Source organism: Thunnus maccoyii, chromosome 15, assembly GCF_910596095.1.
Source record: "Thunnus maccoyii chromosome 15, fThuMac1.1, whole genome shotgun sequence".
NCBI lineage: Eukaryota > Metazoa > Chordata > Actinopteri > Scombriformes > Scombridae > Thunnus > Thunnus maccoyii.
The window spans coordinates 3,448,583-3,464,489 of record NC_056547.1 but is presented as its reverse complement, the minus strand read 5'-3'; the positions used below and the strand labels follow the sequence as shown (position 1 = coordinate 3,464,489).

Sequence of the window (15,907 nt, the reverse complement as noted above, 5' to 3'; positions counted from 1 at the left end):
TTACATTTTCTATCTCCTTCTATATCTCCCCTATGAGACGGTTCACAGGTTTGTTTTCGACAAGGACGAGGAGATAAAAGGAGGAAAAAAAAAGGGAGGATAGATGGAAGCAAACGTAGAGGGGGGGTGAGACGGAGGAGGATGCAGATGAATGACAATGAAGAAGACGAGAGCACACACACATCTGTTTTATTCATATTATAACGTCTCTATCATGGTTGTAACTTATTAAATAACTTGATTGGTTGTTGTGTGTCCATGTGACCTTGAGTTATTTCCATTTATGTTTGATTTTTATGTTTCTCAGTGAGTGTAATCTTATGTGTTTTAGTTTAATCTGTTTTTCTGCTCTTTGAATATAAAACATTGATTGTGCACATTGACTTTGGTTTGTTTAAATCTGAGATGAAAATCATTCAAACTGTGGAGAAAAACTTTTAAAGAAAAACTAATCTGGAAGCAACTTTTTCATAGTTTTGTTGTTTTGCAGCAGAATAATCGAACAAACAGACATTTATTGGTTCTTTTTACTCTTCGCTAGTTTGATAACTTTTGCTTTTATTTCTGTTTCTTATCACCGTTGCAAATAAACAAACTTTGACTTTATTTTGATGGATGAGGAGTCAGGAGCTTCTGAGTAAAGTGAACCTGTGATTGATGAGACTTGAAGAGGTCTCGACTTGTAAAACGATTGAAACTCTGTTAAACTCATTAAATGCAAAACACACAGTCGCCTCCGTTCCTGTTCAATCATTCCAATCACTTCCCCTTTCTCCTCTAATAAAATCACACTCGAGGGTCAGCTGGCGCCCGATTGATCTGCAGACGGCTTCAATTCTGTCATCTGCTCTTTGTTTACTCCAAACATATTTAATAAACCACATGAGGTGAGAACTGATTTTCTTTCATAAAAAAAAAAAAAAAAAAAGCTGCATTAATTTAGTTTTTTAAGGGCAGGAATGTTAATATACAATTATTTTAGATTCTTATTTTAGCTGCAGTCTCTGGTGAGACAGAGGAGAGAGAGACGGCAAATAAAAAATACAAATAAATCAAGCAAATAATTTGTGAAATATGTGTAAACAGTGGATGATGATGAGGAGGAGGAAGAAACAAGCTGAGAGGTTGCTGATTGTCTGCAGATCAAATTTATTTCTGCCGACTTTCTATTTATTTCCTTTTTTTTTTTGTTTTGTTCTGTCTGTTTGTTTAGCAGCTTTTAAACTGTTATCATTTACTCAAACTCAGCTGTAACTTATCATTTTGTCAGTTTAACAAAGTGTAAAGCTACCAGGAACCCAAATTACAAGACAAATGACATGAAAATGTACAAATCTTTGGTGATAATCACTGAAAATATCATTATACAACAGTTCAAAGTTGTAAAAAAGACAGTTTACAGCAGACAAATGTAAGAAATAAAACTATAATACAATCTATTTACATGTAAAGTGGTTTTTTAAATCCTTATAACTCATTTTTGTGTATTCCTGTAAATCACTGAATATATTAATAATTCACAGCTTTAAAACCTTTTTTAGAAAATGTTTATGATCTACATAAATAAATAAGATTCTACTTGAAAGACTCACATCAACACCTTCAGTTGGTTTTCTCAGCTTGTATCTACATGATATAAACACTGACTGAGTATTTTATTAGGATCTAAAACAGCCTTTAATTCTACTTTTATGAAGTTTGATAATTGAGGTCGTAGTGTGGTGTAATTTTATAAAGACTCATGAGTTGCTAAATGGAAAAGAACCTGATGGTGCAGAATGATTATGACAAGTATCATAAGTAATAAGTAGTAGTGTGTTGAATTGTCATTATAATGAATATATAGCCTCACAGACCACATATAATCAATGAAAGGGCACAAAAAAAAAGAATCTCACTTAATGCACTGGATAAACTGGAGGGTATGTTTGTGTTAAACTTCACTTTAAATGTGTTTGTATCAAACTTAGTGTTTCAAAAAAAAAGAGTTGCTGTGGGAAAGGAGGGAGGTGTGAGGAGGCAAGTATGGCAGTGGAGAGAGAGCCAGGGGGAAGCTCTGACAATAACGGTATGATATGATCCTTAGCAGTTACATAGAATAAAAGAGCATAACTGGATGGAAGTGGTCATGCCAGATATGACCAGCTCAGGCCAAAACCTATTTCAGAGATTTTGGGTGAACAACAGGTGACGTAAAAAAAATAATATTGGTGTGGTTGGCCAAGTACGAAGAGGATGCCGACCCTCGGGTATATAAGACAACGCCCTGAGTTGCCAAACTCAGAGCAACGGGGTGGTCTATTATGAACACTGTATTGCTCTCCTCTATTGCCTGATTGACTCCTGATTTTTGAACAACAAAGAGAAGTTTGGCCTTGACTTTTTTCAACAGAGACCCAGCGGAACTGATACGACAGCAGTATGTGATGGTGATCTGGAGTGAAATATGTTGAAAAGTGTTCCTAATATTTTGTCCACCCTCATGTATGTTAATGGGGTGGACACAATATTAGGAACACTTCTCAATACAATATTTATAATATGATATAATAACATTTTTGTGAATGAAACTCGCCCACTAACGGAACAGAACAGTTCGCCTTATATGGACATTTTAGATGCGTTGATGATGCTGATGATGAAATCTCAGTAACGTCCGTCTCATGAACAGGTGACATTCATCAAGTGATTTACAACCAGTTTGGACAATTAAGAGATTTTGTTAAATCCAACTTGGAAAACTCCAGTCCAGAGATTTAATATGAAAATATTCTTGCATTTTATTACTTATTGCATACTAGAGTATTAGTACATAGTAGAAAACTGAGGCATAATTAAAAACAGACCTGCCTATTTTCAATGAAACATGAAAAGTTTCATTGAAAATAAGAAAACGCCTCAAGATAAAAAATGTTTTGGAACAATATGTCTAATCTGTATTCACCACTGTGTGTATTATTTTAATTGTGAACATGCGTGTATCTCAGGCCAACAGAAAGCATGATAATATAATAAGCTATGAAAATAACTGTGTATGGCCGCAGGCGCTCTGTGTCTCTCTGGTTCTGTTTATCTGGCAGCTCCGCTCTCATCCACTAAACCAAAGTGTCTCATGAACACAAAGTCTTTGATTTACTATAACTTGGAAATAAAAGACTCCCTCTCTCACTGGCTGATTACAAACACCAAAATCCAACATGTAACTCGTTAAAGGACCAGTGTGTAAGATTTAGTGGCATCTAGTGGTGAGGTTGCAGATTGCAACCAACTGAAAAATGAAGCCAATGCAGAAGTGCCATTCTCTCTAATGGCCATCAGGGGGTGACTCCACTGGCTGCAAAAAGAAGTCTGATTGTATGGAAGTCTATGAGAAAATGACCCAACTTCTCTTTTGATTTATTACCTCAGTAAACTGTTTCCTAATGAGTTTATGGTCTCAATTACTAGTTTCAAGTCTTCTTCAATACAGCATGATATTCATTTTGTAAATTATGGTCCCATTTAGAGTCAAATAGATGATAAAGCAGCGTATGCTTTAGAGTGTGGCAACATTGTGATTGACAAGTTGCTACCACAGCGACAATGTTGCTTACATAATGTAACCATTGCGTACAGATGTAGCTGCTGCTATTTCACAGCATGTCTTCAGTTCACTAAAGTTAATTGTAACATTGTGGTTGCCAAAAAAAAGTCTTGTTCAGCATTTGGTATTAATAAAGGACCCATCAGTGAGTCGCATGATCAGTTTTTCCAGTGAGTACATTTTGTTTTAACGGTTTTAGGCCTGTTTTCTGCTAGCGAAAATTAGCATTAGCATTATCACTGTTAACCATAGATTGTAAATGCACTGTGCTAACCAAACTAGCAGCTAGCGCTATGGTCAGCTCCACCCTCTCATCAAAATATGGTTATTTCTGGCTTCAAAAATCAAACATGGCGACAGCCTAATCCAAGATGGCGACGGTCAAATCGCTACACTCAAGGCTTAAAAATGGCAGTTTGGCGCAAACCAATGGGTGACGTCACCGTGACTACGTCCATATTTTTCACAGTCAATGAATACCCCTCCCCTCAGGAGATCCTACGGCGGCTGCGAAACTCTCGCAAAAAACATGAAAGACCTTCTCTAGAGTCAGTGTTTGGTTTGTCCGTTCTGGGCTACTGTAGAAACATGGCGGTGCAACATGGCGGGCCTTGTGGAAGAGGACCTGCTCCCTCTGTAGATGTAAAGGCTCATTCTAAGGTAACAAAAACACAACAATTCTTATTTTCAGATGATTATACACTAATTAAAACATACTCATGAATGTTATATTCCATTTCTGCCAGTAGATCCCCCGAAATCTGACACACTGGTCCTTTAACAGAGACTCTTCTCCCCTCACAGATATGAACAGATACCTTTTGAAAATGAAACGGTTGATGCAGGAGTGACAGACATGAAGAATGTGAATTACATGTTTCAGGAGATGGAAAACTGCTGCAAGCGTCCAAAACACACAATTTATTTTAAATTACCCTTTTTTATCTTGTATTTAAGTTCTATCTTTATAATTATGTGTTCGTACTTAAACGTGTAAGAATTGGAACAGGAAATTATCGCTCACTTCATCACCATATATAGAACCTGTTCAGGATTCAAAGGTCTCTGTGTGTGTGTGTGTGTGTGTGTGTGTGTGTCGCCGTGTGGGAGGCAGTTAAAGCTTATTTACTTGGTTTATACTGTTTTCCTCACACACACACACACACACCTCAGACTCAACATGTCACATTATGATTTATATGAGATGAAATGTGGGCGGACAGTGAACTAAACTTAGTCGCTGTAGATACAAGTACTGCACAAAAGGTTTTAAGCACTTTAGATGTTCAAGTTCTTATCCATCTGCAGCATGACAACGACTCTGAATATCCATCCAGATAAAGAACAAGGAGTCCTGCAACAGATGGTGTCTGATCTCAACATCACGGAGTCAGTCTGGGATTAACGTGAAGAGACGGAAGAAGAACTGCGGCAACTTCTCCGAGACGCAGGAACGACCGACCTGCTGAGTTCCTTAAAAAAACTGTGATTTACTTCAGGTTTCTTCTGTTTATTGAACTTTTTATGAAGTTAACTGATAAATTAAAACTATTCATGGCGTTATTTCTGAAAGCACTTTAGTTTTGATGCCTTAAACCTTTAAACAGGAGAAAAATATATAAACGAAAGAAAGCAAAATGTGAATGAAACCTGAACTAACTGCTTTAAATCTTTTGTATTGTATCTGTCACAGCAATATTGCAGTTGAATTCCTGCACTGTAAGATATAAAAAAATGTTTTATTATTTTGACCCCGTTGCAACAGATGTGACAAAAAACTGACCTCTTGCTAACGGTCAGTGCTATCATATCATATACAGCACCAATCAAAAGTTTGGACACATCTTACTGTTCACCTGAATGAGAAAGTGTGTCCAAACTTTTGACTGGTGCTGTACATAAAGTGCATCTCGGGCTAATTAATACAGTATTTTAGGATTCTCCAGCTTTTATGTCTCTACTGTCATGTGAACAAGCTGCAGCTTTGTGTCATTTAAAGTCTTTAAACACTCAATTTCATCTTTAGTCTTCATTGACTTTATCTGACAGTATTGTTGTGACCGTACGCTACTGGAATACAGAACTATTCCTTAAAAACTAATAAAGCAAAGAGAAATAATAAAGTAACAAATGGCCTTTAATTGTACATTAAGTGCTGATGTTTTATCAGTTAAACAGTCACTGTAACGTAGCTCATGACAAGTGACACTAGTTTTCAGCAGAAACATGTAGTGAACACAACTCTGATATGGAGCTATTTCCCTATCTTTATTCAAGAGCGTTGTATATCAATTTGAGAGCATAATTTATTGATTTCACGTTCAAATTTTGTAATTTGTCCCTCAAAACCCTGCCCTCGCACTCAAATAGCCTCTGCTTGCGCTTAGATTTGCTCTGTTTCTGCTCAAACTGTGTGTTTGTACTAAAATATAATGTTGCTTGCACAAATTTCCTGCGCTTGTGAAACTTCTGCTCTCAGATTTCTACTCTGCTCTAACGTTCAATTTCTTAGAGAAATAAAGCAAGGGAAGTACATTTTATAAAGCCCTGGAGTGCGGGAGTGGATGAACCCGGTTAAAGAGTACCCGCCCGTACGGGACGCTCTAAGAAGTAAAGCGAACAAGCTTGCAAGGAGGCAGGGATCATTTCATTGGTCAACACTAAACCTGGCCTTCTATTGGTTGGGGGATTTTGACGGGGTTGTTGCACAAAAAAATCCAAGAGCTGAAGTTTCATGAGCACAGAAGCAGCCTGAGTGTGAGGAGAAGAGCTGAAGCTCGAGCAGGAAATCTGTGCAAGCAACATTATATTCGAGTGCAAGCACACAGTTTGAGCAGAAACAGAGCAAATCTAAGCACAAGCAGAGGCTATTTGAGTGCGAGGGCAGGGTTTTGAGGGAGAAATTACAAAATTTGAACGTGGAATCAATAAATTATGCTCTCAAATTGATATACAACGCTCTTGAATAGATAGGGAAATAGCTCCATACTCTGACACATCATCAGCTTTTAAGTTGATATGTTGAACTTGTTAGCAAACAGTAGTTTATTTCCACATCCAGCAGTTATGGAGCAACATTATCATTCATTTGGAGTCGTGTTTCTGTCCACCTGGTGAATGTAAGTCCAATATTCACTCTCTTTTAGCTCTGTTTTTGTTCTCCACCAACTCCTGAGGGAAATATCTGGCTCTTTAGCTGCTAAATGCTCCACTATGTTCACCAGCTAGTCTACAGCTAACTGTGTCTGTTTGCCGTTTGGTGCTGAGCAGGTAGTGTACAGTGACTTTTTAGGGCTTTTTCTCTGCAAACAGCTGCCTGTTGCGACCCAAAACGATGCTATGAGAGCTGTGAGAGTGAACCAGAACAGTAAAGTTGCAGCTGGTTTATATTTGCTGGCAGCCAAAAGCTAAATAAACATGATAGAAATGTGTTAATTGTATCCCAATTAAAACTGAAATAATCAGATCATTTAAACTAATATAACTACGACTAATAATATAAAATCAGCTCTTACCTTCCATGGCAGCAGGGATTGTGGGTAGCGGGGTGGTGGTCGGGGGGAGGGTCGGCGGCGGGGTTGGGACAGGTACTGCATATAGAGAGACATAAGACACACATAAATGTATGAAAACCTGCAATTATGACGATGCATTCATCGTTAAACTATCACCACATACGATATGACCCCAGAATTAAACCCCCCCACTAAAAAAACACAGAGGAGCCTCAGACAGTCACATGTAACATACAGAATGTGTAAAATAACAACATGCAGACCTGTGATTTCAGCTCCTGTATAATTTGGTGGATTGATTACAGCATCAGCTGCAGACTAAATCAAACTCCAACTGTCTCTGCTTTCAGCATCTCACCTTTAATCTGTGTGTGTGTGTGTGTGTGTGTGTGTGTGTGTGTGTGTGTGTGTGTTTGTGTGTGTGGGGGGGGGGGGGGGGGTGGGAAGATAAACCAGATAAACCAGCTGCCCCCCCCCCTCCTAAACTCACACAACATACACACACACACACACACAGTTTATTTACTCGGAGCTGTTTAGGCAGTAAATCAGCTACCTGAGGCTGCATTACTGTGAATTACTTGTGATGGCGGGTAGAGAGTGTTCGGCAGCGGCTGCCTGCGGCGATGGGAATAGTCATTTGGAGGAAAGGCTCAGGCTTTCATTTACATCAAAACAAAGCTATAAATCACTGTGGAGGCTCTCTACAGAGCGACAGAGCAGAGGGGAGCGGCTTCAAGCAAACAAATACCTGCTCTGGAGAAGGAGGGCTCTTTTCTTGTTCCTGAAAGGTAATCCATCTCAGGAAACATTATTCCTGCTATGATTTTTGTCAACGTTTCATTATAAATGCCTGGCAGAGAAGTGGAGGCTTGAACAATCAATCGACGCCCTCAAATACAATAAAAAAAAACAGCAATACAAACAGTCATAACTGCTCAAATCTGTCTATGTTTAAGACTCATTTTTTTGGCCTTGTTTACACCTGCTATTAACATCCGTCTCGGGTGATCTGATCAGCTGTAAATACAGGTGTAAACGCACCCAAGACACATTGAGGACGGACTGAGATCCGATCACTCCGAACACATTCGGAGGCGGTCTGGGCCGCATGTGGCCACATTCTTTTAGTAGTGTAAACGCAATGCATCCTGGACCACATTGAAGGACCGCCTACTCAGCTGACGTCCTCTATTTTCCGGCAGACTAGACACAGGATCCTCCGTCCAAAGCTGTTCAACTGGTTTGATGACAGGATAAACAGATAATTTAGTTTTTCATGTGAATTAAAAACGTAATCCACCTCCCATTTTTTGCTGTTTTTCCCGTTTCCCTGACCAGTTTCCCTCTTCAAATCCACAATTAGAATAGAAATTAAACCATTCATTTCTCACTTGTCTGTCTAAAAAAATATTTCAGAACCTAAACGTAGCTGGATAGTTTCCTCTGTCCTGTCAAATTGATGACTACAGTTTTTAGTTTTGCTCGGCTGCTCGACATAATGGAGCTCAGGATTTATCAGGACGGCTGCTTTGGATGTGCAAAAGAACATTAATTAACATTAGATCCTGACCGATGCTGTCGGCGTGTTGGAGATTTAAATAATCAATGAAGTTATGCTGCTGTGTCTTGTGTGTAAATGCGCACAGTGTCTCTGTCTTGTCTGGTCTTTGAAAACGGAAATGATGTCCGTGTTTATTTGCATATAGAGCGGGGAAGTGAGATCGGATCACATGTTGGTCGCTTATGGAGACACATGTTAATACCAGGTGTAAACAGGGCCTTTGATTTCATCCCCAGCGCCTCCTCGTGCCTTTGGTGTGTATTGTTTTCTTATTGTTTAATGGTTTGTGTGAAGCACAAAACAGCTGCATGGAAGCAGGAAAAAAACACTACAAATCTATTAAACTTACATTATGATTTCTTTTAAAAAGGCAACCAGTAATAATAATCTGTAGTGAATTGATTACAACATGCAAAACGGCCGGTTTTATCCTTTAAAAAAGATGAAACTTGTAGTTACTGAATTTACCTGCATGTGATGAATTTATGAAAAGAAAAAGATGGCTGCATATTATGATTTTCTGTTCTGCGCCCCTTGGAAATTAAAGATATTCCAGTAGAGTCCCAGATTAAAAATATAGACTTAGAAATGTGCAGAACATGTCCTCTTTAAACTGCAAGTGTGTTGACGCTTCAACTCCCAAGTAAGACGTTCAGATAATTGGGTTAAACTTCTTATTTCTGCAGTAAATCTGGTGAGTAAAGTGTCGACATAATCAACAGGAACAATGGCTGAAACTACAAAAAAAAAAAGTGTAAAAAAAAAAAAAAAGAAAGTTTTTCTGTTAACACAGGATTTCACTGCACATGGTGATCACTGAAAATAAAAATAAAAGCTGCCCACCCACCCCCAACACTCCCCTCCCCTTCTTGTCTCCAGACAGTGGGACTTGATTAGTGTTCGGGGCCGCCGGCGCAGAACAAACGGCTCCTTCTGAAAGGAAGGAAGAGGACTCAGCTTTCATCGCTCCCATGAGGATAAAAGAGGTTTTATGTTGAAAATGACGTGATCGTCTTCCCGGCTTGTAGTGGGCTTCTTCTTTTGTACACAATGACAGCTGACAGCGGTTTGTGTACGAGTGTGTGTTTCTGTTTTATTGTTATCATGACACATGCATGGGCGCATTTAAATGGGTGTTTGACACATCGTACGGAGGAGGAAAAGTCCTTCTGGATGTGTGTGTGTGTGTTTGTGTGTTACAGCCTCACACGAGCCTCGGCTATGTGTGTGTGTGTGTGTGCAAAAAACTGAAAGTCAAAAAGCCGTATTCAGTATATCCATTGTAAAACGTCTACAGTGTGACGTGTGAGTTGTTTAGTATAACATAATCCTTAAACTAATCCTGTAATTCACCTAGTCTGGATAAGTAGGCTGTTCCTTTACTCAGACGTCAACATGAACCAAAAACCCGACTTGAAAGACTTGAAACTTTGGACTTTCTTTTTAATCTGTAAAACCAGGTCATATTCTCTGTGAACTAAACTTATTTTTTGTCTAAAACATCAAGATAATAAATAGTGATTTTGCTGATTGGTCAGGACTTCGGCTGCAGCGACTCTGCCGATTGTTTTTCCTATGAAATGTTAAGAAATAGTGAAAGAAATGCATTCACAATGTCTTAGAGGCCATTGTGATGTCTTTAATTTCCTTTTTTTGTCTGACTAACAGTCTAAAACCTTCAGATATTCAATTCGCTTTCATGTATGACAAAGAAAAACAGCAAATCGTCACATATGAGAAGCTGGAACCGGGAAGATGTTTGGCATTTTTTCATGAAAAATGATGAAAATGATGATGATGATCAAAGTAGATGCCAATTAATTTCATGTTGCAGCTCTTATCAGGAGCAGGTTGAATCAATACTAAACAAATGTTTGTATCTGAGCTTAAATCTTGTGGTGAAAGCTGATCTCAGCATAGGTCTTTTTACAGCTGAGAACATCTGACATGCATTTTTAATTTTATTCAGTGCAAAAAATAATTAATGAACTGAGAAGCTGCAGATTTTTACACAGGAATGTTTAAACTAAACCACAACAAATTTCTATCAAGCATCAAATCAATCATAAAAAATCACACCAAAGTGGCCAAATGACACAAACATTTCTGTGTTTCTGTGAAACTGTGCAGTTGTTCGGTGTTTCACGTGTGTGTTTGTACTCACATGTCTTCTCGTACGCAGTGACTGCAGGTCCTTGCGTTCCGTCCTGCAGCTCTGCGTAAACACTGATCTTATACTGCGTATTGGCATTCAGGCTGTTGAAACAGTGTCTGTTGGCTCCTCCGCTGAGCTTCGTCTCCTGCTTCTGACCATCTGCAGTGAAAACACAACAATTATTACGTTATCACACTGGAATGGCCTCCATTTGTTCAGTGATTCTGTATTTAATCATCCCTCCGTTCAGCCGAAAATAAGGTCAACATGTTTTGTAAATGTGTTGTTAATAGTTTTACATTACTAGAATTACTAGAAGCAGCTGCGGGGGCGTGTCGGTGTCTGTGTTTGATTGACAGCAGCTGCGAGGGCGTGTCGGTGACTGAGTTTGATTGACAGCAGCTGCGGGGGCGTGTCGGTGACTGAATTTGATTGACAGCAGCTGCGGGGGCGTGTCGGTGACTGAGTTTGATTGACAGCAGCTGCGGGGGTGTGTCGGTGACTGTGTTTGATTGACAGCAGCCGCAGGGGCGTGTCGGTGACTGTGTTTGATTGACAGCAGCTGCGGGGGCGTGTCGGTGACTGTGTTTGATTGACAGCAGCTGCGGGGGCGTGTCGGTGACTGAGTTTGATTGACAGCAGCTGCGGGGGCGTGTCGGTGACTGAGTTTGATTGACAGCAGCTGCGGGGGCGTGTCGGTGACTGTGTTTGATTGACAGCAGCTTCGGGGGCGTGTCGGTGACTGTGTTTGATTGACAGCAGCTGCGAGGGCGTGTCGGTGACTGTGTTTGATTGACAGCAGCTGCGAGGGCGTGTCGGTGACTGAGTTTGATTGACAGCAGCTGCGGGGGCGTGTCGGTGACTGTGTTTGATTGACAGCAGCTTCGGGGGCGTGTCAGTGACTGTTTGATTGACAGCAGCTTCGGGGGCGTGTCAGTGACTGTTTGATTGACAGCAGCTTCGGGGGCGTGTCGGTGACTGAGTTTGATTGACAGCAGCTGCGAGGGCGTGTCGGTGACTGTGTTTGATTGACAGCAGCTTCGGGGGCGTGTCGGTGACTGTGTTTGATTGACAGCAGCTGCAGGGGCGTGTCGGTGACTGTGTTTGATTGACAGCAGCTGGCACAGAACAGAGACAAAGTAAACAAACTGCTGTAGCTACTGCTGTCATCGGACAGACAGCGTGTCGCTAACAGAGATTTTGAAGAGCAACAGCCAAACCAGCATATGAAGTGACATCTGCAGGTATGTTTACATGCTGCAGCCGAGCAGCTAATTAGCTATCTAGCTGTTAACTGGTGCACTTTTGCCCAGTGAATGATTGTTTGGTGGCTCGTTGAACAAGCTAAAGTGCAGGACAAGACGTGTGTTCATGTAAGTTAGATAAGAAGGAGACTTTAGCAGGAAGCTAATGTGGGTTGTTGTTCAGTCTGTGGCTCTTGTGTTGTGTGGCAGGAATGCGATCAGGCTCAGTGTGACCGTTTGCTCTGCCAATCATAGAACAAAACCTTATTCAAGATTAATTTTCATGTATTGAAATAAGGACTTCAGTTATGTAGTCATGAAACAAAAGAGTTTAAAATGTAAATTTCTCCCTTTTTGTTTCAGATTTTTTCTCAATTTATTGATTATTTTTATTAATTGATTTACAGAGCAGATATGTTGCTGTAGTAGACAAGAAAAGGCAGTTTGAATTTCAGTTGGACTTTAAAAGCAAAACTATCTGAGCCTCACAACCAGCTTCTCACTAGGTAATGAGTAGGTCACAGGTAATGTACCTGTGACTCTTGATGTAGATCTCCTGATCTAAACTAAAACTGCATCATCATTATTGTACTTTCCTTCAGGCTGAACTGTATGTACATTTTCTGGAGGAGAGCCAGAGAACAAAGATTCTCCAGTGAATTAAGATGTTTTTTTTGTTGTTTTTTTTCAATTTAGAGAATTACATACATGTCACCTCACAACAGATATTTTGCAAATGTAAAAAATGCAACTTTTCTCTCAGACACCCAACCTTCAATAATGTAGTTTTTGTTCAGTTTTGGTTCATTGGAGCCCTTTTGACCAAACCTTTGTCTCTATGGGCAAATGATGTTAAACATCCACCACAGAACAGATGTTTCAGAGTTTCAGAATTTTAAAAAGAAAGGGCGAAGAGAGCAGTAGAGGTCGCAGTATTTGCTGAATCTGTCATTCAGCACACAAACGTTTCATTAACACAACAAGCTCAATGGTGCTCAGTTAGTCAGTTCTCATTCCCAGGGCGTCAAATACCGACGCTTTGTCACGCCCCTGGAGTCTGACACCCACGCACAAGACATCCTTTACAGTCTGTATGAGACGCACCGCGCCTTCAACTAACTCCAATGTAAATCCATTCAAGTCATTATTAGACGCCATCGCCGGACCAATGACGCCTATATCAGGTGACATTTTCCTTCAGTTGGATGGATGCTCACTTCTAACCACGGGTGTCACGTTTCCAACCTCGACTCGGGACAGTTTTTTGTTATGGCATTTACTGTTGCCATGACAACATTTCAAGTGATCTTTTTAACCCAAGCCATGATCTCTCCCTAACCCTAACCCTAACCCTAACCCTAACCCTGACCCTAACCAAGTGGTTTTTGTGCCTAAACCTAACCAGACTGCACCAGTTGCTCTGAGTGTGTAATACTGGAGCAGAAGGGTCTACATTGAATTTAGTTGAAAGCCCAGTGTGTCACTATACAGACAACAAAGGATGCCTTGTGCGTCCGCATGAGACACCAGAGGGGCGTGACACAGCGGGATGAGGACGGGTTGGTTAAGAACTCAATCTTCCTTCTTGAAAAGATGGACTGACGGGTGTTTGTTAAACTCCTGCGTATATTTCAGATGCGGATGTTACTCATGATTATGATTAAATCTGGAACCATTTCCTGACTTTTCTTGTTTGTTATGTGAATGTTTCTGCTTGGTTTGTTTTCACTTCTATTTGCTGCCTAAATAAAACTAAATGAAAATTAAACTCATAACAGTCATGAATGAGTGACGGACTAAATCCAATTACTGAAGTAATCAACATTTGTTTGTGTATTTTTTGTTCACTCCGCGCTGGCGGCCGGCGTCTGCTGCAAACATGTCAAATATAATTCTGAGAAAAACTTATTATCCACTAAACATCATGAGTTCACTTTGACAGCTTCATCACTCAGGGCAGGTGGAACATTTTAATGAGTTAAAGTGCTGCAGTATTGTGCCACTTCAATTATTTTAAGTTCAAGCTAATAATAAAACTGTCAATATAAAGCCAGTTTAAATACAGCACACGTACGTACAAATCTGAATGCATTTGTTTACGAATGCACAGAAAAGAAAACAGCACAGGTGAATATTCACTTTATATTCAGCCATTTAATTATTGAATATATTCAGGTCCTGTGTTTGTATTTAATTTTATATCCTTCTAACACAAACTGTGACAAAGCAAAATCTGTCATTTCACCTCCTAGGAGCTCATTTTACAAAATATATTAAATACAGAAAAGAAAGTAGAGAAGAAAATAAAGTAATACAATCAAAATGAGGTTTCACAGTTTTAAATCTGGTGATGGAAACATAACTGACAACGATGTTATATGATATTTGCACACATGGTTTTGATGCTATTTGTAAACTTGGGGAGGTTTGAAAAGCTCAAACTGTGACTGTGACTGTGTGACCAATCAGACGAACCAGTAAAGCTGGAGATCGTTAGATGAGTTGCAATCAGATTCCTGAAACTCACTACAGACACAAACTGGCCAAACAAAAACTATTTTTTTAAAAGAGTCTTAAAACAACAGTCAGGAGCCCAAATGAACAGTGAAACATGTTTTTCTTGCTGTAATCATTCCTCCTGTTCATACTGACCATTAGAAGATCCCTTCATAATGACCTTACAATGGAAGTGATGGAGGACAAAATCCACAGTCCTCCTTCTGTGCAAAAAATGTATTTAAAAGTTTATCTGAGGCTAATATGAAGCTTCAGCCGATTCGTTGTAGTCAAATCAAATTTACAGCCTGTTTATAACACATTTATCTATTTTTTTAAACTGTCCTTCCACTGTCCAGGGAAATACAGAGAAGGGATTTTATACTAAACATACTTTAATTTAGGAAGATATCCAATCTTATTTGACTAATTTGGACATCTGAAAGCTCATATTATCTTCAGATAAACCTTTGAATACATTTTGGATTTTGTCCCCCATCACTTAAAGTGATTTCTATAAACTCTGATTTAATTTAACAATAATTTTTGTAGAATTTTACCACCTCTCCACTCTCTATTCTTTATGAATTTTCCTCCCTAATTTCCCTCCCTGCCTTTATTTCCCAACCGTCCATTTCTAAAAAAAAAAACTGGACAACTTCTCTCTCTTTCTCCTGCAGCGAGCACATTTTTCTGGTAATTATTTACCAGCTGTGCCAACATAAATCCTCATTTAGCTCAACTGTGTGGTGAGAGAACCAATACCTCAGAGCTCCCTGAAGAAACACTTGGGGACTGCAATAATGTGTGCCTTTTATGTGACGTTAATGATGGCGATGTTGTTGCTGGAGGCCTAAAGGTGATGAATGAACAGCCATTACTTTCCTATTTGGTGGATGACGGCTGTATTTAAAGTCCGTCTTACCTTTTGAGGTGGTGACTGAATGGTTGACGTGTACAATGGAATCAAGGCTGCACCATCTGTTGTTTGATGTTATTTTGGTGTGTGGGAGTTTGTTATCAGTTTCAACTAAATGGGAAAATATACAATTATTTCTGTTGGTGCTGAGCCCGTTGGCTGCGGAAAATCAGGACTGAAGAAAGTGCTTTAATAATTGCAAAGGTTTTGTAGAGGTGACCGAGTCATTTTTGACAGCTGAGTACAAAAAAAGAATTTCATTACGCAAATGACAAAGAGTCTGGAGGCAATTTGAAGCCACAATTTAAAGGTTTAAAAGGTTATAATTTCTTCACGACTGATAGATTAGCAGATATCTTGCGCAGCGGCTCTTTAATTTCTGTCCAACCTTTCAGTCTATCAAAGGTTCGACCATTACAGTCAGATTTATA

The 15,907-nt window shown here is 39.5% G+C and overlaps 1 protein-coding gene across 1 annotated transcript in view; it reads right to left on the bottom strand.

Annotated features, from left to right (window-relative positions):
- Positions 1 to 15,907, bottom strand: part of LOC121912967 (collagen alpha-1(XIV) chain-like) — a 214,534-nt gene that overhangs the window by 69,800 nt on the left and 128,827 nt on the right. The window contains exons 24-25 of the mRNA XM_042435553.1: positions 10,827 to 10,976; positions 7,099 to 7,173 (exon numbers count right to left, since the gene is read on the bottom strand). Of these exons, the coding sequence (XP_042291487.1) occupies positions 7,099 to 7,173; positions 10,827 to 10,976 (225 nt within the window). The remainder of the gene's footprint in view (positions 1 to 7,098; positions 7,174 to 10,826; positions 10,977 to 15,907) is intronic.